This window comes from Amblyomma mixtum, chromosome 1 (assembly GCF_055824585.1).
Source record: "Amblyomma mixtum isolate Tamu chromosome 1, ASM5582458v1, whole genome shotgun sequence".
In the NCBI taxonomy this organism is placed as follows: domain Eukaryota; kingdom Metazoa; phylum Arthropoda; class Arachnida; order Ixodida; family Ixodidae; genus Amblyomma; species Amblyomma mixtum.
In genome coordinates, this window is record NC_143012.1 from 32,141,129 (window position 1) to 32,167,463 (window position 26,335).

At 49.4% G+C, this 26,335-nt stretch overlaps 1 protein-coding gene across 1 annotated transcript in view; it reads right to left on the bottom strand.

Moving 5' to 3' along the window:
* Positions 1-22,494, bottom strand: part of Hil (peptidase hillarin) — a 91,438-nt gene extending 68,944 nt beyond the window's left edge. Inside the window, exon 1 of the mRNA XM_089547443.1 lies at positions 21,523-22,494. Coding sequence (XP_089403569.1) covers positions 21,523-22,035 — 513 coding nt within the window. The 5' untranslated portion in view covers positions 22,036-22,494. The remainder of the gene's footprint in view (positions 1-21,522) is intronic.
* Between the last annotated feature and the right edge of the window lie 3,841 nt (positions 22,495-26,335).

Sequence of the window (26,335 nt, forward strand, 5' to 3'; positions counted from 1 at the left end):
CTCAGAACCTCCCTCAAGTCAGAGCCTCCATCCCCTGCGACAATAGGACAACACCGAAAATAGACCACGCTCAGTAAGATGAGTGGTCTATTACCATCTTTGCGGTGTTTTCTGCGTAACTTTGCTTGAGTTAATTTGTTACAACACCCCTAACGATATTAAAACGTTAGTGTCGGCAATTGGGCATTTTATAACCTAATGCCCCTACGTATGCACGATGAGTGTTTTCACTGTGTTGATATAGGAGTCTGTCTGTTCGTGCTTTATAACGGCGCGCATTCGTCAGAGACAGTGCTACGCTGTTTCATTCATTAAGTACAGGAAAAGAAACGTCTCCAGGACGGACGAACGCCGATCTAAGCGTATAGACGCCATGTCAGCCGAAGATAGCGTACATTCGCTACCACCTGTGAAAGCACGCGAGTCCGATATCCCCTAACAGAAGTACCGTCTCAAAACCAACGGCCTAGCAGAACTACCGGCTTAGGTTGCCGCTCATACGTCCTGAAAACTTTTGTCCTCGATAGTACATGCTGTAGCTGCGTGTGTCTAGCACAACACGGCTGCGAACAGTGTTTCGATAAGCAAGAAAACGCCAGTGGAAACAAAGAAAGCACTGGAAGTGTTGAAGGCATGCATGCGCTGCTCCAAAAAAAATGCTCCGAAGAAAAGGGCTACAAAGAATGCTCGAAGAGGGAGAGAATTGGCGTTGGGATTAGTCGGAATACCGGTTTAGGAGTTGCCCGCTCCATGAGTGAACGAAAAAAGAAAGAAATGGATGCAAAAAGAGAAGATCAAGAGGCGGCTCTCCCCTTAATGACCGAGTGCCGAGGAGGCTCCCGCTGGTTTCAGCGGTCAGCGCCGCCGCTGCTGCTACTGGGAGGCTACCATGCCTGAAGGCATAAACCGGCGGCGTGGAAGTGTTCCGGTCAGCGTAAACGATCGCTTATGAGGAACGAGAGCGCGCGCTCTGGGACGTCCGCATGCTCTCGCAACAAACACGCTTTGGTCGCCAGGGGATGTTTAGTTGGCAGTTCGCAAGGAATCTCCGTTTTGAACGCAGGACTCTTCACTGCGCTGTTCACAGCCTAATATGCAACAAGCAAGAAATGCATGTCTAAAAATGTCTAAATTTCTGTAAACGTCTAGAAATGTCTACAAATGTCTACAAACGTCTACAAACGTCTATAAATGTCTGTAAATGTACCGCTGTTTAAATTTCAAGAAAAGAAAATGCACCACCAAATAGCCCCGCATCATGCTTTATTCGCTGATGAAAGCGAGCTCCCGCTCAAATTCACCCACAATAATCGCTGAGAACACATTCCTACAACACCTATCAGACCTATTCCTGAAGACCCCTGTAGAGTTTTGCCATACTGTTCATGTGCGTCTACCTTTGCGGGGACATCTTTGGACCAAGTAATCCGCAAACGAAGACGATAGCTCCATTATTAGCCGCCGGTTGGAGGCCACACTCAAAGACAAAATCCTCTTCTTTCACGTCCACAAGTATGGACTCCAGACGGTGGCTATAATAGTAGAGCTATCTGTTTCGTTTGTGGATCACGCGGTCCAGAGTCTGTACCCGACTGTGCATGACGTTCGGCTGAGACTGCTTACACACATTTCCAACTGCGTGCCAATAAGTTGATTCATGCGTTCACAAGCTGAAACAGAATGAAAAGTGTTTTCCGCTGAGCACAGCTTTTGATTCACGTGTTAGCTGTCACTACATAATAGCTTCACCGACTACCAGCCCACACCGAGCGCACGTTCCCGAAATTGTGCTCAAGAAACCATAAACCCCAATAGCGTGAGCGTATAAACTGATGTATAACCTTTTAAAGTTATTAAATACGCTGATCTCAACAAAACTAAGCCTTGCTAAAGGAGCATATACTTCAAGTTTCAAGGTTATCTTCTATTCTAAGAATGACATAACACAATAAAATATGCCACAGTGTACTTTATACAATTTATTACAGTGCTGTTTTTCGCCTAGTGTTTCGGTTCCGGCTTCTGTAGTCTGTGACGCCACAAAACAATGACGTATTTGCTGCTCCGTCGTCTGCTTCGAACGCACATGACTTGTGGTCGTTCTGTGATTCGCAGCAGACGACGATGCAGCGATTGCGTCACTGTTCTGTGAGCGCATGTCACCTGTGGCTGTTGTGTGTACTGAGCTCTGACGTCAGAGCCTGCGGGAAGAGAAACAAGCTCTATGATAAAAACATCCTGTATTGAATTATCTAAAGCCCACTGGGCCACATCAAGCACCTGCAGTTCTGCCCTTCACGACAACCTGCGCCCCTTCAAGTACTCATGGCGACTCCTTCGACACTTTTCCGAACTACGGGCGGTAACGATTACGCGGGCAGTAACTTCATTGGTTGCGTCTCTTTTAAATTGCAAGCGCTATAAGCATGATAAAACAAGACCGATATACGGGCAGATGGAACTTTTTTTCTTGGGGAATATATCCTGAAATTCCCAACACAAAAAGCATCACAACGGCAAAAAAGAGGCCCAAAGTGGTACCGCCGCATGAGGTCTGCTTGACTATGGCACGATCATTCGCTACGTCAAGCCTGATGACAAAAACTCAATCACTGCAGCACGCAAAAACTCAATCACTGCAGCACGAAGTACAAATCATTCATTATTCATGTTGTGCTGAGTTCTTCGGCTGAAAAAGAACTTTTCGTTTCGAAGAAACCAGGAAATGATAGTGAGAACAAAACTTGTGAGCAGCGAGAAAGAAATGAAAAGCTTAGGAGCGACATTTATGGTTCCGTAAATAAGTGAGGTGGGGCTAGCTGGTGTTACAAATTGAGAAGAATTGCACAAGAGTAAAGACGACAGGCAGAAGAGTATAGGCTGTTTAAGCCATGACTCGTTTTTCCTGTTTGCTTCTGTCGGCGCCTATCCTTTTCCGTTTCTGTCGGTCTCTGTCTGTCCCTATCTTTTCCTGACTGTCTATGTCCGTCCGTCCGCCCGTCTGTGCCTGTCTAGGTGCCTCTGTGTTTCTGCATGTGTACAGAGGCAGATTTAAGGGGGAAGGCGAATGTCCCCTCCTCTAGATAAATTTTAAGTAGGAAAACCATGCTGAAGTTTTTTTTTTTATCAAAAAAGCTGAAAAATACATGGTTCAAATGGAGCCGCCACTCCAAGAGCGACCCATAAATCAGCCCCTGCTTATGTGTCTGCCTCTGTGTCTGTCTGCCCGAGTGTGTTTGAGTCCGTCTGCCCGAGCTGTCTGAGCTGTTCTGTCCGACCGAGTATGTCGCGGACCGAGTCTGTCGCGGACCGAGTCTGTCGCGGACCGAGTCTGTCCGACCTCTCGACTGTTTGCCAGAGCATGTTTGAGTGCCTGCCCGAGTCTGTCTGAGATGCCTGAGTATGCCTGGTTGAGTATGTCCCTCTGAGTATGTCTGTCTGTGTGTGCCTATGCTTGTTAACGTTTCATAAGCTCACAGCCCCTTTCAGCCAATGGTGACACAACCACCCCAAAGGGGACAATCTAACGGACCTGGACTTTTACGTCTGCCGGCGGGGGCCCGCGCGTAGAAAGGGGACCCGCAGAGCAACGGCCAAACACACCGCCTCTCCTTTTCGCGCAGAGCACACGCGGGGCATACATACGGCCGCGCCGCTGATCCAGGAAGGAGAGCCGCGCTGTGCCCCCGGGCTACACGTCCGGACCGGGCACTTGCGCCGGCCGAGGAATGCGGCGGCACCTTCCCCCTGCTCCCTCCGCACATCTTGCGCGCACGCACACACGCTATGCGAAGCGCTCGGGCGTTCTGAAGCGCCTTAGGCACTGCAGCTTCATTTTGAAGGATGACGGAGCTCTAGGCATTGCAGCGGCGTTCTGAGGGATGGTCCAGCCCCAAGAACTCCAGCGGCGTGCTGTGGGATGACCGAGCCCTAGAAATTGCAGCGGCGTTCTGAGGGATGTCCCTGCCCCATGCGCTGGTGTGGTGTGCTGGAATAAGACCCGAGCTCTGGGCACTGCAGCGGCGTTCTGGTCGGCGTCATGAACACGAGGGACCAAACTGTTCACTCCCTTCATCCCCCTCCTCATGTGTTAGATAGTTAGGGCACATTAAACTTCTTGCTTTCATTTTTTTTTCCATCTGGTCATTCAGAACGCTGATGCAGACAAAGCACTGCAGCGGTGTCCTGAATGATGACTGAGACCTAGGGCCTAGAGCGGCGTTCTGAGCGATGACCCCACCCTAAGCACATGCAGCGGTTTTCTGGGGAATGACCCAGTCCTGGGTACTGCAGCCGCGTTCTGAGCGATAACACGGCCTCAAGTAATGCAGTGGTGCTCCGAAGGGCGACCCAGCTCTATAGGCGCCGCAGCAGTGGGCGCTTCACTTGAGCTGGAGTGTGTGAGCACTTCGGCAGCGAAACCGCCGCCTCCCGTACTGGCATAGTGCCAAACCCAATTGCGAATGTGGCAGCCACTGAAGCGCGTACATATAGCGCAGTTGCTTGCCAAATAAGGCATTGCCAACTCTCTTCTGCTCTGGTTGACGAGTGTCAACTGCAGGGAAGCGCGTCTTCATCGACAGCGTCTATCTTCGCGATATATTTGTTGCGTTCAGCGAGGAAGTCTTTAGGTCTGCGTGTGGCGCCAGAACGCTGTTAATTGCCGTTGTCATACGGCAGCTGCTTTTCTTTCACACACGTGCAGTGATCTTTCACAGTTAGGTGCAAGAACATAGCAGTGTGGCGAGTCTATGTCAGTAGAAAGCACCATGTTCTCAGGAATCACAGGTAATTGGCCCAATATTGGCAACGCATTGACAAATGCCGGCCCTACAAAGGGCCAGAATGAAACCATCCATTTACAATACTGGGCCGGTTGCCTGTGCTGTTTGGGTTGCGTCTCAGCCGTATTGCGTAAGGTACGATGGTGACGGTTTCCTTGTGGTTCTCACAGTCGCAGCCGTCACGGAACACCTTTGATTTGTTTTCTGTTGCACACAGCTGTGAGAAACACAGTACACTATCTGAGACACGCGAAACCTCGATCTGTATACGTACACCAGCCACAACTTGCAGCGACAAAGCGAACACCATGATGCCACCCTTCACGCTTACAGAGATCTTGACACCGAGGCTGTAATACCAGCTTCCCCACGATATATCGTCTGACGTCCGCGGCGTCTGACAAACGAAACGGCTCAACACCGCCCCGAAGAACGCGCTGCCAACGGCCGGCACGAAGTCCACCCCCAAGACTAGTCTACGAACAGGTTGGAGACGGACCCGAGGGAGTGGAAACAGCTGCAATGGCCCCCGGGCAGCCGGGCCGTGTTTACGCATAGTTCGCCGCCGCCGCCGACCGCCAATGGATAGAATGTCGCGACTTGGCTTCCACATCTGGCGAGCGCTAGCAAAAAGATGCCATCCGCCGTAGCTAAAGGAAGCGCGTCCGCGGTGCCGAGTTTAGCGCCCTTCAAGAAGCTGGCGCCTTCCGAGGTGCCAGCTAAGAGGAATAAAGACGTTCGATGACGAGATACTGAGTATAAGCTGCATTGCTTGTGTTGGAGGTGAACCAAGGTCGAATGCGTAGCCTGGGAAAAAGCCGAGATCATTGGCATCTCTTTTTATTATATCTCGTTGTATAGGGCGGGGCTCCCGTCACGCTCGGTTTTGAACAGCTTGCTAAGCTACGTACTGCAGTGCTACGTACTGTACCTGCACTGTTTCTCTGAGTAATGCACCGGAAAAAGAGGTCTGCTGTGACGATCGCTCAGTACGAATTCGAGGCTGGCCGCTGGTATCACCCACTATTGACCTACAGCTTCCACCATCTACTGCTCTACAGAATCAATTGATATAGCTATAAATGTGAAGTATCCTGAGAGCACAGTTTGGTTCCGCAAGACCAAGCACACATTTCGGAAATGTGTATACATACGTGCCATAGCTCACAACAATCATAACAGAATTCCACCTAGACCAGACTGTTACATAATGGAGTCTCAAACTCGATGTTTTCCTTGCCCTTGGATTCGTTGGCTCAACATTTAGTATACTGCTTGGAGTTTTTTTTTTTTCTTAGGCGATGTTTACTGCCTCAGGGCATAAAGGAGGTATGTAATGATGGTTGAAAGAAAAGGATGGTAAAATAAAAAAAAGTTGGCCGACATAATGAGGTCGAGGAAAGAGCGATGATGCGGACCCTGCCTCCGAGCGGTATATGACAAAGGATTGTGAGGCGGGAGACCAGCTGCAGCTAGATGCCAGATTCTCGTCGATTTATTGAACCTTGCTAGCCTAGGACTTAATGAGGTCTCCTTTTCGCACAGTATACTGATCTCTCAAGGACAATCAAACATAACTTTTTATCCCTCACGGACTCAGGAGGTGCTTCTTCACGACGGCGGAGTGACGACAGAGATGACGAAGCGGACACAGAGACAATCTATTGGCTTCCTCTGAACATTTTTCGTTAACGAAGGCAGCGATGATAACGAATTTCTATACATTGTTCTTTCTGCCAACGTTGGTCACTTATAAACTGTTCAGTTCAGATTGAGGCAAACTGTTGTCGCCAGAGAGGTGTTAGAAGCTTAGGTGTTCTCGACTACGCTATATATGATTTATTAGCGCTTGTGTGAAGAGCACTTCATGCGAAGAGGCAAAGTTGCGTGCCACAAAGGATTCCAGAAGCCCACGAACGAAAATAATTCGATATTTATAAAAAAGAAAAGACCGTTTCGTCCAGAGTTGTGAACAAAGAACGCTTACAGGTTAGGGCAGTCCCCTGACATGAGAGATGAGACTGAAGCCACCCACTGAAACAGGTGGCAGCACTGTATTGCTGAATGAACTAAATCAAGAAACTGAAGCAGCAGATGCTGAGAAGTGTTGATCTTTGGTCCGACAGCTCTCGATAAACGCTCCAGCTGCAAGTTCGCGCTTTTAATTTCCTGCCTCATCTGGCCATTAAAAGCCCCAATCAATGATCTCATTCTTCAATTCTACGCAATTTATTTTGGGTTCGTGTATTCAAGGGAAGGAACGCCGACCAAAGGTTCTTGTTAATACGAAGACGAAGACGTTTCGGCTTCCATGCGGAAGCCTTGCTCACCGAAACAACTTCGTCTTCGTATTAACAACAACCTTTGGTCGGCGTTCCTTCCTTAAATGCATGAATCGTCTACCCTACCAGACGAGTTTTCGTCAAACGTTCAATTTATTTAGGGCAGTGCATTGGAATGGATGAAAAAAAAAATAAAGGCTCGAGAACCAACGCGACTTACGAACGCGTATCGTACAAGGCTTCACGGAGTGAGCGACTCGTGGTGGGAAATAGCAGACAGTCCCTGCACGCCAAGTGATCAGCGGTGTGCGTGGTGTCTCGCCGATTGTCATCGGCACTAACGAGCCCGGAAAAGCGTTCGTCCAGTGGCGCGGGACGCCGCCAGCAATAGAAAGGGGAAAGGACAGCGCGTCGCCGCGCGGGACAACAAGCATACACGCCTGTCGAGCGCCGAAGACGCTCGGGAGACAATTTGCATATTTCACGCTCCCCCGGTTGTCGCACTCGACCGACCGAGTTCGCTGTGTCTGGACCTCAACGGTGGGAGTGACGAGGAGAGACAAAAAGGTGGAACGGACTGCACTTTCGCTGTAGACTCGCTGCAGAGACTTGTGTACAGCCGCCGCCAAACTTGACGCTGACACTTTTCCGCCTCCTCTTGATTTGTTTTTGTCTTTCACGGCTGTCAAAGCTTACTTAGACTTTCACTGCCACTGTCCCAAAGTTCAGCTTGATGTCCTCTGCGAAAATAACTGCGGTTGATTTTGCATAGGTCTGGTCCGCAGCTGTGGTTTCCGTCTCTGGGGTTGCGGGCCAGAGTAGCTTTCCAGCCCGGCAGTTTTTTTTTTTTTTTTGCAGCCCTTTCACGTGCAGTATTTCGTATACTACTAAGAAATGTTATAATTTTTGAGGCTTCAACAGCGACGAACTACACGTCACAAGAGCAGCGTCGTTTCTCTGGCCCATTTGAGAAAGACTGAAAGTAACGGGGTTATACAATTGATATTGTCACTGTCATTACTGTCACCGATATTTATTTGTTTTTGCTCATTTCCACGAGAGACTATCGTTTCAATCGTCGCTGGTGATGACAACGATAATTTCCAGTTCCCTTCTATTGAACTTCAATAAGAAATATTGATTTAACAGCATAGAAATAGTATAGACACACTTGAGCTTCTCTCAACTCTCCATCTGTGCACCTGCGCTCCGAGTTTATGAGGAGTTCTCTGGTCAGGTGTGAAGACGGCTACACATGTTGTTGATCCGTTTAGCCCACGGTGACATAGACCGGTTGTCAGAGCATACATGGATGGCCTAATCAGCGCACGATGTCTGGGACCAGTACCGGTGTAGGTATAAGACCACAAATATTTCTTGCGGCAATATAAACAAGAAGTCATAACGATGGTAAGTGTCCGGAGTGCTTAAACTTTCGTAACATGACCCGATTCATTACTTGAGACTGTCCAAAAAATTACATGAAAGTCGTGCACTTGTATTCATAGGACGATGACCGAGTCCCTGAAGTTTCCTGTCAACATCAGCATGTCTCAGGTGGGGTACTTTAGCACGCTATATCAACTGTCACATTGATCACATGACTGACTGCTTGCTCGAGTGTTTCACTGACGCGAAACACATTCGCTGCAGAGGTGCTGCTTAGAGATGGAACTTGCAGGTGTTACTAAACTATTCATGAAGTCATGACTAAGCCATTCCGGACTGTGCAATATCGTCACGTGGGTTTTTGTCAACATCATTAGGATATGTAAGCGGGAACTTTCGTACATCGAAGCACTGCACGTCGACAGCCTGTCGTCTGCTCGTGCCTGAGTGAGCCGTCAGCGAACCGTCTCCGGCTCACTGCGTTCTTCTTACTCAGTATGACGAACACAGGATGCTTGAACGAGCACAGAAAATACGTGTCTAGGTTCAAGCCCAACTAACAAAGAAAGGGGAGGAAGTGTGCATGTGCGTGTGCGTGTGTGTGTGGGTGTGCGGGGGGGGGGGGGGGGGGGGGGGGGGGGGGGGTGAGAGTGCTCAGAGGGTGGTCACCTAATAAAGAAGTTAGTAAATCGATTTGTATTTTTTTTTCTCACTCACACCTTTCTAAGTTACACTGCCTATATTCTCTCACATGAGGCTATATAAACGCTTGGAGTGACATCTTGTCTCTATGTCACCTATTTTTACACCCACACCTATAAAATAACTTTCAGATCTGCTATGACTAACCTCTAAATGCAAGTATCGCACGTTACCACCAATAACGGATCTGAATTTTGAACGCAAAGCAACACTTCGGTATAGACTCTCATTAAAGACACCTTTACAGCTCTGAACGCAATAATGGCGTTTACCTGACAACCACATTCTCAGTTAAAGTTGCCGGAAAAAAGTTCTGTCACTTGTTGCCGCGCAGCATGATGTCCAAACAACCTGCGTTTCAGCAAAGAACGCCGAATGTGCGAATTCCCTCTGCCGCGCCTGCAGGAAGACATTTGGTGGTCAAGGTAAGTGAATTTAAGTTCAGGCTAACAGCCTCGTCTGCTCTGGTGATCTATCACGAACAAAGTACGTTTGTAACGTCAATTCCTGAACAATTTTCTTGAGATATGTTCTATATCGGTGCGTGTGCTCAAAAAATATTAGCTGGAGAAATATTTCCACGCAGTAAGTTAAAAGCACTGAGATGTTCCGCACTAATGCGAAAGCATGTGTTTTGTGGCGTTGTTCGCTGCGCTGGCTAACGTTAGCCATTACGCAACAAAAGCCTTCCCTGATGACCATCGATTAGCCATTCCCTGTTTATGCCCCCCCCCCCCCCCCCCAAGCAAATTAATCTCAATCCCCCCTCCCCACCTTGACTACCTCAAGCAATTGTTTGCCTTCTCTTTGAATCTATTCTTTTAACTTATCAGCCCATCAGTTGCCAGTTCTCCGTATTGAATCCAACTAGATCTGCAGCGAAAGTTCATGATTGTTACTTTCTGCAAGAGTACAGAGCTTGTTCTGTAATCCGGGCTGCTTTCTTTCTGTCACTCATCCCCCCCCCCCCCCCCCTCCCTTTCATTTTCCTTTCCATAGCCCCCTGCGCTGTCCTCAGTGTGACGTCATAACTAACTTTTCGCTAGCCTTCAAGTCTCGCCTCTAAAGTAGCTACATACAGTCGCGATACCCACGAGTGCGGCCCTCGGCATTTTATGGTGCAAGCGGAACTGGCTCGAAATCCACGGAGTTCGGGGTTGCATTAAAAAAATAACGGAATACCGCGCAGTGCAACTTAGCCGCCCGCGCTCCTTACATTCCAGCACAGATGGGGAAACCGAAGGCGGCGATATAATGGCAGAGTCACTGATGCCAAATGGCGGCTGGCCACCACGTGCCGCCAATTTGGAAGACGCTAGCATCGCGAGAGCCGATTTGTCACCAACTCTCTCTTCCCTCGTGGCTGGCGGGCGATTGCTTCTCACTCTTATCCGTGTTTCACTCTTATCCGTGTTTCACTTCAATCCCCCCCCTGGCAAGTTTAGGATGCAAACGCCGTATTCCAATCAGCGATCCGGGGCAAAGACTTGAAACCGCGAAGGAGCGCAAAGTCCGTCTCGGCGAACAAGAAATCGGGATTTAGTTTGGTTTATTGGGGTTTAACGTCCGGAAGCAACTCCGGCTATGAGAGACGCCGTAGTGGAGGGCTCCGGAAATTTCGACCACCTGGGGTTCTTTAACGTGCACTGACATCGCACAGTACACGGGCCTCTAGAATTTAGCCTTCATCGAAATTCAGCCGCCGCGGCCGGGATCGAGCCCGCGTCTTCCGGGTCAGCAGCCGAGCGCCGTAACCACTGAGCCACCGCGGCGGGTAAATCTGGATTTAAATCCAACTCGTCCATTGAGGCACGCCTTTCGGTTCTCGGAAGAAGAAAGCGTCCTCCGGATCATCCATTTGAAAACGGAAAAAGTCGGTAGCCTAAAATTGATTGGAATCTGTATTTTGGGAAGAGTAAATTTCGATACAGTCCCTTTTAAGGGTGAAAGCAACGGTTAATACCCCAGTTGAGTATTTCAACTGTCGTTGAACTCAACTGGATTCGCTTGCTGTTACACGAGCACTTTGCGTTCAGTTCAGTTAGCACACTAACCACGTGACGTTTCATCTAGAGCGAAGTGAAAATAAAGAAAAACAGCGTATACATTTTTTTTGTGTGTAGTAAATGATAGTCTTGTAGATATTCTTTCCTATAGCGACAAATTTTGTGCATTTTTTTTTTTGCTTTTGGGCAAAAATTTGCGTGGCGATGTCGGTTCATAGCCAAGGCTATCCGATGTCTGTAGATTCGCTGGTCGCCGTCGATTTTTTTTTTTTTGTGTGTGTGTTCTCTCACTTCTACTGCTCGATGCACGCGCTGTGTCTACCTGTGTTTAATGCGTCTCCAGTTTTATTTGGAGTTTTTTTTTAGTTTGCTGCTTTGCGCATGCCGCAGTACTCTGAGCCAAGGCAATCCACTACGGGAAATTTTTTTATCCGTTGGACGCCATCTTGCCAGTTGGCTGTTCAACTGGGACCCCCAATCTCAGTCGAACTCAACTGCCGTTGAGATTTGAACGGCAGTTAGCGCTGCCGTAAACACTGCTAACTGCCGTTCAGTTGAACTGACGGTCAACTGAACTGCCGTTGAAAACGCCCGTGTAACAGGGGTATAAGAAGGAAAAGATACTGAGCCTGATGGCGCCCGTCACATCTCCGTTTAAAAAGGGGGACACAGCCTACATCCATACATACGAAACACTGTTTAAACGGTCACTGAGGAGAACTCCACCAAATTCCTGATATCAGTAAAAATTTAAAATGCAGGTTTTTTTTTTTCTCGCCACTCGATTCAAACTCGTTACCGTTTTTTCGAAGTGATTAGCGGTACAGATTAGCCTCAGAGATCATGACTCACCACAGTTTGCTTGCGAAAACGGCCGCTGGCGGCGACACCCATGTTTCATTTTATAATCTTTTTCAGGTTATAAAAGCTTGATTTTCAGTATAGTCTCTGTCATTACAGCGCTATATACCTACTGATACAGGCAGACTTCAGCTTGTTCTCGGTGTAAGTGTCGCTTATCAGTTCCAGAGGGTGGTGGTAGCTAGCTTATGCGGATAAGGACGGTGCTCTCATTATCAGCGTCATCATCAGCCTAACTTCCTCCACTGCAGGTCATAGACCTCTCCTATATATCTCTCGAATTAACCCTGTCCCGTGCCAGCTGCGGCCCCTTTATCCCCGCCTACTTCCTAATTTCATCCGCCCGCTGCTACACTTACCTGCTCCTGGAATCCACTCCGTTATTCTTAAGGGCCGTCGGTTATATCGCCTTCGCATTATATGCCGTGCCCACGCCCATTCTTCTTTATTTCGACTATCATCGTCATCATCATCATCATCATCAGCCTGACTACACCCACTGCAGGACAAAGGCCTCTCCCATGGCTCTCCATTAACCCTGTCCTTTGCCAGTTGCGGCCACCGTATCCCCGCAAACTTCTTAATCTCATCCGCCCACCTAACTTTTTGCCGTCCCCCGCTACGTTTGCCTTCTCTTGGAACCCACTCCGTTATTCTTAAGGGCCATCGGTTATCTTGCCTTCGCATTATATGCCGTGTCCACGCTCATTTATGCTTCTTGATTTCAACTAGGATATCATTAACTCTGGTTTGTTCTCCGACCCACTCTCCTCTCTTCCAGTCTGTTAACGTCAAATCCGCTATTTTCCTCTCCATCGCTCGTTGCGCTGTCCTCAATGTTAAAACCTTTTCGATAGCTTTAGATTTTCTGCCCCATCGGCCAGTACCGTTAAGACACAGCGGTTATCTACTTTCCTCTCGAGGCAAGGGCGGTGCTATACGCAAGTACAAACATTCGGTATTTGCCGGCGGCTTTTCGGCCTTTTTAGTTTGCTTGTTTCGGTCAAACAGATCCGGCGCGAAATGTGCGACCGGCCGAGACCACACTGGTCGCCGGTGCAGCTACGAGCTGGAGGGATGACTACGCGCCGACCCATTGAAGCAGAACACCTTCGCGTGCGCACGCACACCTCGCCCGGACCCACATCTTTTGCGTCCCCCGGCCGCCGCGTGCGCTGTAAGCGGAGGGGAAAGGCCGTACTGGCCCTATTACGCTTCGATGACTGCAGCTGAACGGAGACCACGCGTCGCGGTAAAAATCGATATCCGCGCGGCGTCGCTTAAAGCCTGGGACGTATATACGCCGAAGTTTTCTTCTTTTTTTCCTCTTTCTTTCTTTCCTGCGATTATTAAGAACCCGTACGCATTTATACAGGCCTCGTCGCGACAAACCAGAATCCCTTTTTGCCGCGGGGTTAACACCGGTTTTACTGCCTGAGCGCATGAAGAAACGACGTCTTAACGACACCTAAATGTCCCCATTACCGCTTCACTGGTTTCGGTTAAGTTGAGCTCGGAAGGGAAATTCGCCTCTCGCCAAGATGAAAGTTTATGGAGTCTGCGGGTGTATAAAATAAAAAAGAAGATACTGCAGTGAAAGTAGCATAACTGTCCTGCTTGCATGGAACAACCGCACCCTGCGGAGAGCATTGAAGTGGGGTTGAAAGAGAAACGGAGAAAGTGAGTAGGTATATAGCCGCCCACTCACAGCCTAAAGCGTGCGTGCATGGGTTTGCAACATACCCCAAGGCCTGAGCCTGCACACATGTGTTCCTCTAGGGATAAACACCTGAACAAAGTGGACTCATTATTCTCTTATTAAGCTGCGGTGTTTACTGATGAAAAATTAACCGTTCTGCGACACCAGCTGGCACGAGACAACTTTCTGTAGCGAACATGGCGACAGCACAAAGCTCGGCGTGGACATGCTGGAGCCATTGGCAGTGTTTGCGGTGGTGGTGGTGGTGAAAAACTTTTATTCAATGAGAGCTTGAGGGTTAAAAAACCCTGCTGCATGGTCGGTATCCTTAGCCCGGGACACCGCACGACGAGGCCCCGTCTCGCGCCCGGTTGACCAGAGCCCTTTGGGACTCCAGCGTGGAGCAGTTGAGGAGGGCAGTCTCCCATGCCGCTCGGGTGGGGGTGGGGGAAGGGGGAAGGTGAGGATTCTGAGTACTTGCCCACACCATGTGAAAGATATCGCAGATCTCTCCACAGTGCGGGCAGCGCCCATCTGTGTTCGGATCGAAGTGTTTTGCTATGGCAGGACAGAGAAGGGTTCCTGTCTGCAGGCGCCGCAGAGTTCGCTCCTCCGCCTTACTCAGCCCCTTGGCAGGTGCCGGGTAGAGACGGTGGCTGTCGCAATAATGAATTAGGATTTCGCGGAACCGCAGAAGCGGTTTATGAGCTTCTGAGCCAGGAGAGCTAGGATGAGGAGCCCGGTGTGTGAGCGCTCGGGCGGCCGCATCAGCGGCCTCATTGCCTCGTAGACCCTGGTGGCCAGGAGCCCAGATCACTTTTGTGCGAGTTGGATCGGCGAGAGCGCGTCTTAGAATTTGCGAGGCAAGAGGTGATATTTCGCCTGCAAGATAATGTTCACAGGCCCGGCGAGAGTCTGTGATAACCGTTTTCGATTTTGGATCGGCGGCAGCGAGAGCTATTGCGACTTCCTCCGCTCGTGTTGAATGTGGGGCTCGAAAAGATAGCCCATCGACATTCATTCCCCGGTGGACTACGGCAGCCGTGAAGAATCCCGCGGGCGACGGCCCTGTGATGTCCACGTAGTAGACGCCCTCTTTATATCCATATTGCCTCTCAAGCGTGCGAACCCGCGCTTGTCGTCTGCCTTCATGTGAAGCCATGTCCATGTTACGCGGGAGCGGAGCGACCCAGAGCATGTGGCGCCACAGCACCGGGATGTTCTCCGTCCCCTCTGGTATGCATGTGTGTTGGATGTGTAAGCGGTTTAGCAGGCGGCGCCCAGGAACCGTCTGCGATAACCACGTATATTGGTTCACGAGGTGGGCCTCCCGCAACTCCTGATAGGAGTTTACCACTCCCAACGCCTTCAGTTTGGCGTTGGAGGTAGCCACCGGGAGGTCCAGTGCTCGCTTTGTTGCCTTCCTGATGATGGCGTCAATGCGCTCGTCTTGTTGTTTGGTGGTGCGTAGGTACGGCACGGCGTAGAGGATCCGGCTGGTCACGAAGGCATAGGCGAGCCGTAGCGCGTCCCTGCCCCGCAGACCACCCCGCTTGTTGGAAACACGGTGGATCATGCGCCCTACTTGTTCACCTATGCTCTTTAGTTTCGCTATAGTAGAGTCCGGCCTAAGTTTGTTATTAATGAACATACCCAGGATCCGGAGCTCTGCCACTTCTCTGATGGGACCGCCCGACAGAGATATGTGTAGAGACGTGTTGTCTTTGTGGATTGTCCTGACGTGTGGAAGCTCTGATTTGGCGGGAGCACATTGGAGACCACAGTCGGCAGCATATGCTTCGACTATGGAGGCGGTCTGCTGAAGGCGGTCCTCCATCTCCCCAAGGCTCCCCTCGTTGGTCCAGATTGTAATGTCGTCTGCGTAGAGTGCGTGTTTTATGCCCTCCACCTAAGCCAGTCGGCCGGGCAGGTGCATCATGGCGATGTTGAAAAGGAGCGGTGATAACACCGCCCCCTGCGGTGTTGGAGCGGGGGAAAAAAATGTCAAGAAAAAGCAGCTGATAGCAGTAAAAGCGATGACGCTCGCCAGCGCGAAAGAATAAAAAAGCTGGCGACAAATCAGTCCTCCCGACGATACTGCATCTTTCTTTCGCGGATGCCTCCGCCGCAAATGGGGTTAAAAAGGGCAAGACGAACCCTTTTTATTTTTATTTTTTATTCTTATTCTCCCGTGCTCGAATGCGAGCTGGTTGGCGCCCAAGCATGCGCTTCCTCCTGCCGTTCTCGAAAAGCACTGGGCGAAAGTGAAACACGCTGCTGCCCTCGACGCCGTTATCGGAAGGAAAAGCGCCCTTGAAATGGGTTCTCGTTCAGTCTGAGCCAGGTGGCATCAGTCGTCTTTGCACACGCGCTCAACTTGGCCCAAGACGAGAGCACGCGACCAGCGCGTGCCAGAGCTGGCTAGATTCCGCCTAAATTTATATGACAAATCATTAAGGCGAAAGCCTTTAATGCCTCATCGTTGTCGACAGAAGGTTGTCAACAGAAGGTTGTCGACAGAAGGTTGTCAGCAGAAGTGTCACGCTTTTTCTAGTTAGACCAGAAGAAAAATCTTTGTGCGCGATGGGATTCGAACCACCATCCTTTCGTTCCGCAGCCGAGCGTGCTAGTGGCTACGCTACTTCCTGCTAACGCGTATGTAGTTCTCCTTGTCTAGGACGCTGGAGAGTGTTTGCAGAAAGGCGTCGAATCAGACGGATGCCTCCCAAACGCCCTCCAGTGTCTTCAGCATTTAAGATTCACAAACAATTGTGTACTTAACATCTTAACCAAACATCAGTGACACAAGCAGCAACTCCACGCTAAAGGATTTCGCCTCACCGCACTTTAGGTCAACAAAGTGCCCCCCTGAATTTTTTTTTTTTTAGTTACAAAGCTAACGCAGTGGTCACAACACTTTTATGCACACCCTGTCCAAATTTTCGCTAACAGCGATGGCAGTCACTATGGTAGCGCCTTTTGATAGCTCCTTTTGATAGCGCCTTTTGATAGCTTACCCTCATTTGAGGACTGAATAAAGGATGTGGTAAAGTAGCAACACCGACCTTTTTCAGATCGCATGACTAACCGGCACCATGATGCTCGCTGATATTATAATGAAACGTTCAGAAACATACACGCAGCATTCCTGCACCATTTTTTACATGAATGCGACCAGAAGTTCAAACATTCTTTTTAAACGGATATAAACACTCGCTGAAGAAACGAGCCTAATTATGAAAGTCCTTTAGCGCAAACATTTCGATGGTAAACACAATGCTCGCAAGATCATGCGGACAACTACGACGGCACCCTCGTGACTCTGCAGGCTGAACAAGGTGAATTTTTCAGGTGTATAGTCATTTTTCTTTTCTACCTGATCACCGACAGTACACCTCGTCGCATATTCGACGTGAAATCCCCCGCCTCGGTGGCTTGGTGGTAGCAGACTTTCGCTTTCGAGAGCACAAGTTCGGAGGTACGATCCTGGCCGCAACGGTTGCATTTTGAAGCAGTTGAAATGCAAAAACGGCCCCTGTCTACGGATGTCAGTAAACCTCCGGAGGTCAGAATTAATCCGAGACGTTTGCGCTGGCACGAAATAGCACGAAAAAACTAAATCAGTTCTTCACTTTACAAAACTTTCTGAACTAAACCGTGAATACAAAGTCAGCATAAAACGGGCAAAGGACGATTACTTTTCCAGACTCAGCGAAAACATGAAAGAAAACCCTGAATTATTTTGGAAGTATATTAGAGAATGCGGGTCTGAATCACTAGAAATCAGTGAATTAGTACCGCCTGTGAGCAATGTCCCTCCAATGCAGTCAGTATAAATTAGTGTAGGTGGTATTCAGAGGCTGTTAGAAAATGTTGACGAAAGTAAAGCTATTGGGCCTGATGGTATTTCACCACGTATTCTTAAAACGTGCTCGGTATCGATTTCACGTTATCTCTATTTGATTTACAATAAATCGTTGGCAACAGGCAATTTACCGGATGACTGGAAAATTGCTCACGTGGTTCCTGTTCACAAGGATGGTCCCAAAAGAGAAGTTGGTAATTATAGACCCATATCACTAACATCAATAGCATGTAAGATCCTTGAACATATCCTATATACAGAGGTAATGAGACACATATTTCAAAACAAATTGTTAATTGAAGAACAGCATGGGTTTCGCAAGGGGTTGTCTTGCACGACCCAGTTGGTCGAGTTTTATCACGACTTAGCATCAGGTGTTGACGCGGGGGGACAAATTGACTGTGCTTTTTTAGATTTTCACAAGGCTTTTGATACAGTGTCACACTCACTCCTTGTTAACAAGCTTCATTTATTAAATATTCACTCTTCTGTACTTAAATGGATGCAAAATTATTTGTTTCAGCGGCGACAATGTGTTGTTTTAAATGGGAAACGTTCAGGCTACGTAAATGTTACATCGGGCGTTCCGCAAGGCTCGGTTTTGGGACCACTCTTGTTCTTGGTTTATGTAAACGACATTTCTGATGGAATTTCATCTTCTGTGCGGTTATTTGCCGATGACTGCGTTGTGTACAGAAAAATTGTTACTTAAAACGATATTTCATGCTTACAAACAGACCTAACAAGAATTGAATCATGGTGCTCCACTTGGAAAATGAATTTAAATGTCAAAAAGTGCATTCATGTTTGTTTTACTAGAAAGAAAAAAACAACTGATTCTCGATACATGATTAACAACGAACTAATACGTAAAGAGGCAGTGAATAAGTATTTAGGCATAACGCTGGCATCTGATTGTTCCTGGAACGCGCACATTGATGACTTGGTGCGCAGGGCAAGTAGAGCACTGAATTTTATACAACGCAATTTGCGATGTTCGCATGTCAATTTAAAAAACACAGCTTATCTGAGTTGCGTCAGACCTATTTTGGAGTATGGCTGTGCGGTTTGGGACCCTTCGAACAAGACGCTCACTGAGCACATTGAACGAATCCAAAACCGTGCAGCCAGGTTTGTCTTAGGACGATTCCGAAGGCGGGATAGCGTAAGTGCCATGAAGAATGAGCTCAACTGGGAACTACTTGCCTCTCGCCGAAGGAAACTAAGACTTAAACTCTTATACACAATATTTCATAATAAAACCGGTATTAATAGAGAAACCTATCTGAAAGAGCCTCACTATGTTTCCAGGCGCACAGACCATAGTCTCAAAACTCGTGAGTATCACTCAAGGACTGGCACTTACGCAAACTCTTTTTGTTAAAACAATTGGCGAATGGAATCGACTCAGTGAAATGCAGGTGTGCTGTACTCACGAGGATGAATTTTTTTCACTGCTGTAACCCCCCTGCTGTAACGCCTATGGGCGCTGCGGGGTAACCTCTGAATAAAGAATAAAGAAAACCAATCTGGCCATCTCAAAATGCGGAACTACCTGTATGAGTCAGTGTTTAGCACGATTCGGGGTTGAACGTTCCGTATTACCCGACAACACAGGACCTGTGGCCTGCCGATATCGCACGGTCGCCCGCTTACAGCGATTGATAAGAGATTGACGGAATGAAACAGGGGCTAAAGATAGCGTGAAAAGGAGGAACTTCCCAGTTCCGCTGCTCGCAGGGGTTGCTCCCATCGTCCATTATGTGGCATGTTTCGTGTTCTATTGCACCAAGCGATGGTAATATCCCAATGCTTTCATATATTGCTCGAGCTGCACACAACGGAAGTGCTCCGTCTGACCTGATTTTACCTATATGCTTCCTGCCTAATTTTCGGCCGGGTCAGATCGTTATGGCAGTTCACGAATAGTTTGGCACAAGGACGAGCGACATTATTGCAGCTGCCCTTCAGGTTTTCTGCGCACATTAGTCATCTGCAAGCATACGAACTATTCGCGACGGAGATAAACATTTAACGATCAAATGCATCATCTAATAGTTATCGCGAAAGACGAAGAAAACCTTGAATATTACTTTGCTATACACCAAGTCGAGTAACATTAACCTAACGCGAACAAACAACAAAATACGTTCATCTGAGTGACCACTCCCCTGTAGCTTGTTTAAACAAAATATTTAAACAAAGGCGATACTTTCCTAACGAGCAACCCATTAAGTACCAGCTGTCTAAGAAGACTGGATCGAAAGCAGTGCTATACTTGGTGCGAATATCCCGTACGCGAGACATGTTGAACCAATACACGAGCACAGAAAAATACTTCTGTTTTCAGTATGCGTTATAGCTTACAAGATTCACTGTAAACATTAATGAATGAAATTCACAACCCCGCGGTCGTTTTACATTCCCACAGACTAGATCTTAACACAATGTGGGTTACGTATAGCGCTAGACGTTCTCCAGGGCTGAAAGTTGTAGTCAGAAACTTGACTGGTTGCACTTGCTGTGTGGCCTGCTTTGGCCGGACTGCACACTATCCCAAACCGCTACCACCCAAAACGCACATTCATCGTCACATGTGTACTACCTACGCCCGAAGTCGTCAAAAATAACCAGGACAACAACAGAACCGGCGCATGGAACAGGCTCCTCCTGGGTTCCGTGAGGCCCCCAGCGGTCCATTCGTTCCGCAAAGCGGGTAGTGATCCGCATGCCATCGGCTCGATAAGTGCCATTTCATCATCGCGAACGGCATTGGGTGAAAACGGGTTGAGCAACCGCCGCGGGCACGATTCGACGACCCAAAGCGCGAACGGACCACGTGACGCGGCGGCGGCCAGTTCACTTCGGCCACAGCGACCGTGCTTGCAAGAGGGGGAGCACTTCCGGACAGCGCTGGTCAAGGTCGCAGTTCCAAGAAAAGAGCGCGCTGGCGCGGCCTGTCATCACGCCGAGATGCACTCGGGTATAGATATTAAATCCCCAATGGCTATGTCCAGCATGAATAGGAATTATCGACCGGTCAAGCTTCTTGTCGGGGACAAATGGTATAGCGTGACTTAAAGAGGGACTGCTCCGCTACCTGGATGAGGCCAGATGTATTCTTGCTGAGTCTGCCTTCGTCATTGTGCACATAACTGCGCAGTACCTTTTAAGCCACGAGAGTGACTCCCCGCATTTCGAGCAATTGTAAATGAACGCACATGGAAGCTTCCGCGGCCGATGTTTCACTACTGCTGCCTGGGCGTGGACACCCATCGCCCTACGGCGCAAAGGCGAACGTAGTACACTAACGGTCCTTTCCAGTTACGCTTTTTGTTGCAATGAATGGCGTTCACAAGTGTGTAACCAGATGCCTATTTAGCTTAGCTTAGCTTATTTAGCCTATTTAGCAGATGCCTATCGAGCTTGGTTGGGGTGAAGCCGACAACTGCAAACTATAGTTCCTCCTGCACTACTCATCTTTCCGTTTAGTTATGGGTATTTCAGGAACGCTTAGCTAGACGATATCAGTGTCCCGATGCTGTCTGTGCGACACTCAAGGAGCGTGTGACGACCGGTTTGCAGCCTGCAAGCCGATGCGAAACCAACTCCACAGATCCTGACAACCTAGTGCTTTCTCTACAGCCCTGAGCGATGCCAAGATACGCCAGCTCCGCATTCTATCGGGCACCCGAATCTCCGGGTCAGCTGGGTTTTCCTTTGCGTCCACCTGTTGAGCTATCCTCAATCTCCGTGAAGACCCGCGTGCCAAGCGAAGGCTGCTTACGCTTGCATCCACAAGTGAAAGTTCACGACGCGGGGCACTGAAAAGGCCGCTTATCATGAAACTAGCAGGGCGGGAGATGAAATGTTCTTGAAGGGGATTAAAGTAACACTGTAACGAAGTGAAAGTGAGATAAGGATCACCACTCACCAGGTAGTCGTCCATGTTTCGCTCGTAGGTGATCTTGCCACGGTGCACCTTGGTGGCGTTAAGCGCGTGCGTTATGTGTAGGGCGCTGGCATCGAAGCGGCCCGCCTTGTTCACGGCGTGCTTGTACTCCTGTTCGTGGTGGTGATGGTGGTTCCTGGTCAGCGCCGACTTGATGCCCAGGGCGTCGGCGTCGAAGGTGCCCTTGCCGGAGCCGCGGATCTGGTCGTTCACCAGGTTGTTGGTCCGGGGCACGCTGAGGGCCGCCTTGATGCCCACAGACATGCCGTCCAGGTGTCCCGGGCCGGTCTTGGGCACGTGGTTCTGGCAGTAGACTTCCTTGTCCTCTTGGCTCTGCTGGTTGTTGAAGTACGTCTTCAGCGTCAGCTTGGTGCCGCACACCAGGCACTTGAAGCAGCCCTGGTGGTAGAAGGTGAAATCCTTGAGCGGTCCCACTTTGTCCACCTGGTACACCGTCTGGCCGCACCGCAGGCAGGTGTTCTCGTAGGAATTCATGGTTGCAGCTCGGTCAGACACTCCCCTCCAGCGAAGGAGAGTACACACACGCTGCTGCTGCGGCACGACTCACTGCCGGCGGCACGACAACACCGCGTGCGTGCAGGAACGCGTCAGAACAATCACTCGTCGAGACGCACAGGGCGGCCACGGGTCGACGGCGGCAGCATCCTTGGACGACGAGTACAAAAACCGAAAGGGAGCCGCTTCACATCCGCGTTTTCGAGCCGAGCGGCCTAGGCGGCCATATTGCCAAACCTGTTCGCCGCCGCTTTCTCGGGCCGACGCACTGGCGTGTGTGTGTATGTGCCCGAGCACGACGAGAGTTGGCCGCCGCTGCCGCCGCCGCTACTGCTGCGCTTGGCTCGCCGAGTTCGCTTCGCTCGCACACCCCTCGCCGCAGCAGCGGTCGCCTCCTCCGGCCAGCCGCCCCGCAGCCGGAATGATTACCGCTGACGTCACGGCCTCTTTCCCTCTCCCCTCACCTGGGCGCCCTCCTCGCCGCTGGTATACGACCATGGGCGAGTCCACTCGGAACCATTCGCGAATGGAAAGAGGGGGGCTGCCTCCGCGTTCGGGACGGAAAGTTGTCGCACGCGCAGGTCGATCGTCGCGCAACGGGACGGCTGGAAACGGCAACACCGTCGGGCAACGGGCTCTGTTACAAGCTGTCACGGCATACGTGACCGCGTACAGTCGGGGACAAAAGTATCTGGACCACGTGATCCGCAAACGAAGCGGACAGCTCTAATGATAACCGGCGGCTGAAGTTCATACTTCTGGAGGTAAAAGTTAAAATCCTGCTCTTTCACTTCCACATCTTTGGTCTCTGGCTACTCATAAGAGAGCTATGGTCTTCGTCTGCGGAGAACGTAGTCCAGAGACTTTTCTCCCCGACTGTACGCTACGGGGAGGGAGGGTGAAAACGTGGATAGCAGGATGTGTTCCCCTGGCAGTGCCATCAAGGTACCGTCATAGCTGCTTGCAAGGTTTTGGCCAGTAAAGTTTATTTTGTTAAGGAATAGTTTCACTAAGAAGATTCAAAGTTAGGCACTCAACCGCTTCAACAAACTCTGAAATCTGAAGAGAACTTGTGCTTCTGAGCAGAGAGCACCCTGTTCTCAAAAGATGCAGAAATGCTTAGTTTCAGTTTCATCGCATTAGCGCCCATCGGGGTATCAGATACAATCACGTAATACGATAATATCTACGCTGCCTGCTTAGTACGATATGAATTTGGCCCTTCGTTCGCCTAACGCCTGTAGGTTATCAAGAAGCGCACTTTAGTGGATGCTATCGCAGAAAAAAATGTGGACAGTGCATGCATAGATAAGCCCGCAGTACGCGTCCGTTATTGAACCTAAATGCGAGCCGGGGGAACGCGGTCACCGCTTCGCGTACTTCAGCTGATTTCGCAACTCTGGATAGCCACTGACTTTGTCGCAAGAAGTCACTGCAGCCGTGACAGAACTGGGAAGAAGTGTGCCGCCGTCTCCTCTATTGGCGAAGATTCGAACTGCGCTTTAGCAGCTCTTCCGGAGTCCTGCTAATGTACACCGAAGCGCAAAAAAAAAAAAATCTATCACAAGTTGTCACAGTAGATATGATGGCACTTCGAAAGAATATGTTTGTAATTACTCATTAGCGTCTTTCTAGGCGCAGCCATTCGAGAAAAACACTTCGAGAAACACTTCGAGAAAAACATGAAGCCATGCAGACCCGCGCCTTTTGTACGTGTATTCGCGTGCGCCTTTCACTGTACTTAGACAAATGTCTCAAAATTGAAAAACGGCACCGCAGACTGAAATGCCGGATTTAGGCATTTATAGGCAACGAGTGTGGTAAAATGAGTAGTATTTCCTTAAAAAAAAAATGAAAAAAGGCAGGCAAGTGGAAAAATCCCCCGTTTAGGCATTTATGTCATGTTTAGGCAAATGCCTAAAGTTCCGGGCCCTAGTCATCAGCCACAAAACAGTAACTATATGCTCTATGTACATCCCGCCAAACCTGACTGTAGCAATTCAAGAACTAGAAGACCTTTTCAAACGACTGCCAGAACCATACCTTGTTGTCAGGTGCTTTAATGCTCACTCTTCTTTTTGAGAAAGTGAGCGGACCGACAGAAGAGAACCAAAAATGGAAATTTTTATACATTCCAATAATACATGCCTATTGAACACAGGAAAGGCCACTTACTGTAGCCCAAGCTCGGGTAAAATGAACTGTCTTGATTTAGCTTTCACATCATCTTCAGTTTTTAATGCTTTTATATACGGGATATATTAGACTGCCCTCTAGGAAGTGATCATTGCCTGCAGTTATAAAGTTATCATCGTCAGCGCCTATCGCCCCAACCAGACCACGACGCTGGAAGTTCCATCGAGCTGATAGGTCGCTTTTTGCAGCCCATGCCACATTAGGCAAAGTGTTCTGTAGAGAGCTCAGCACAGATGACGTAAATGAAAAATTCAGCATAATCTCTGCACCAACGATAGGTATGCCTCAAACTTCAGGGCTTGTACATAAAAAAACAGAAGGTTTGGTGGTCTCTAGAATGCACAGCAGCCAAAAATAAAGAAAACAAAGTATGGGGTGTATTTCGTATGTATACCCCAAGGGCAGAGAGCCTACTCATTTTTAAAAAAGCTAGAGCCATAGCGCGCTACATCCGTCAAAACGTCGAGAAAAGCTCACTGCAGAAATATATTTTTTTGATAAGTAGTTCGGCCTTTTCAAAAAAGTTATGGGGGCAGGTCCGTAAATTTAATTGCTACTACTCAGCGTTCAAATCTCCAGTGTTGTCAACACCAGGTAGTCAGATTACCTTGTAAGAACAAGCATTGTGCACATCTTCCACATTCATATGGTTCCACAAACATGTCACACACGTACCAACTTCGAGCCGACCGCGTAAGGTTTCGGGCTCGTATGTTGGGAGGCAGCAGGAGCGAGACCTAGCTGCCACTGGGATGACGTGTCCCAAGTTGGCCTTAACTGCCCAAGGGTGCGCTTAGGGTGCGAGCCGCTGGAATCACTGGCTGAGGAAATTTCCCAGTGACTCAGGATCAGCTCGGCTCCACACGTCCCCAGCTGTCTGGACGACCGTTGTTAGCAGATAGATGATGCTACGGGCTTAGCGACCCTACCGCCATATATGGCGGGTCTACCGTTCGGACACTATACCCATATTGCCTGAATGTTAGGGAAAACGCTCAACGCTGCCGTATACAAGGCAATGGTATGGACCGCTATAGCTGCCGGGCATGCAATCTGCTACCGATTGGCGCTCAGCCCTCTCGCCCAACGCTGTGTTCCGAGCGAAACCAGGAACAGTTCGGTGGTTCAGGGCGAGGCGACTCGTAATTGCCTCGCCTTATATCCCGCAAAGACTCCATGTGGAGGCGTCTTGTGCGCAACTGGGGTGAGCCGCCGAATTTTTTGGCTGCGTTTCACTGTGAAGGGCACTGTGATGCGTAATGCACTGGGGACCGCCGTGCCCTGTCGAATGTGGAGAAGGGTCCTCGTTAAGCGGAGAATCCGGTGTCACGGTTTGCATCGCCGGCGAAGCAGCCTAGGTCATGTGAGGCTGTGACGTCATCACAACCTGCTCACTGTGGCAGGGCCCGCCGCGGTGGCTCAGTGGTTACGACGCTCGGCTGCTGACCAGAAAGGCGTGGGTTCGGTCCCGGCCGCGGCGGTCGAATTTCGACGAAGGCGAAATTCTAGAGGCCCGTGTTCTGAGCGATGTCAGTGCACGTTGAGGAACCCCACGGGATCGAAATTTCCGGAGCCTTTCACTACGGCGTCTCTCATAGCTTGAGTCGCTTCGGGACGTTAAACCCCTTAAACCAAATCAAACCAAATCATTCGCATACAAAGAAAAGCTTACATTGTAGCTTTCACAGAATCTTCGTTGCTCCAGAAAAATTTCTCCAAATTCGGGGATCAGACCCGAGACTACCGCCTGTCCGGAGCAGTCGCTCTAACAACTAACATAACCAAGACGGCTAGCAGATGGGGCGACAGCGAATGGATCGAAAAATCTTAATAGGAATGGTGTTAGTGCTGTTTTAGCCGTCATTGGTAGATGGGCTGACCGGAGCTGGCGGTGGTCTCAGGTTCGATCCGTGGGCCAGGACGAATGTTTCTATAACTTAGAAGTTTCTGCGAAGAACGTATCCCTTTTAGCCGAATGGCTGCAATTAATTGGATGAACGCTAATGAGTGATTACTTCCTTACTACTAATCTACTCAACCTTAGAAATCCCACCAGTTATTAAACTATGTAAGCGTGTGCTGA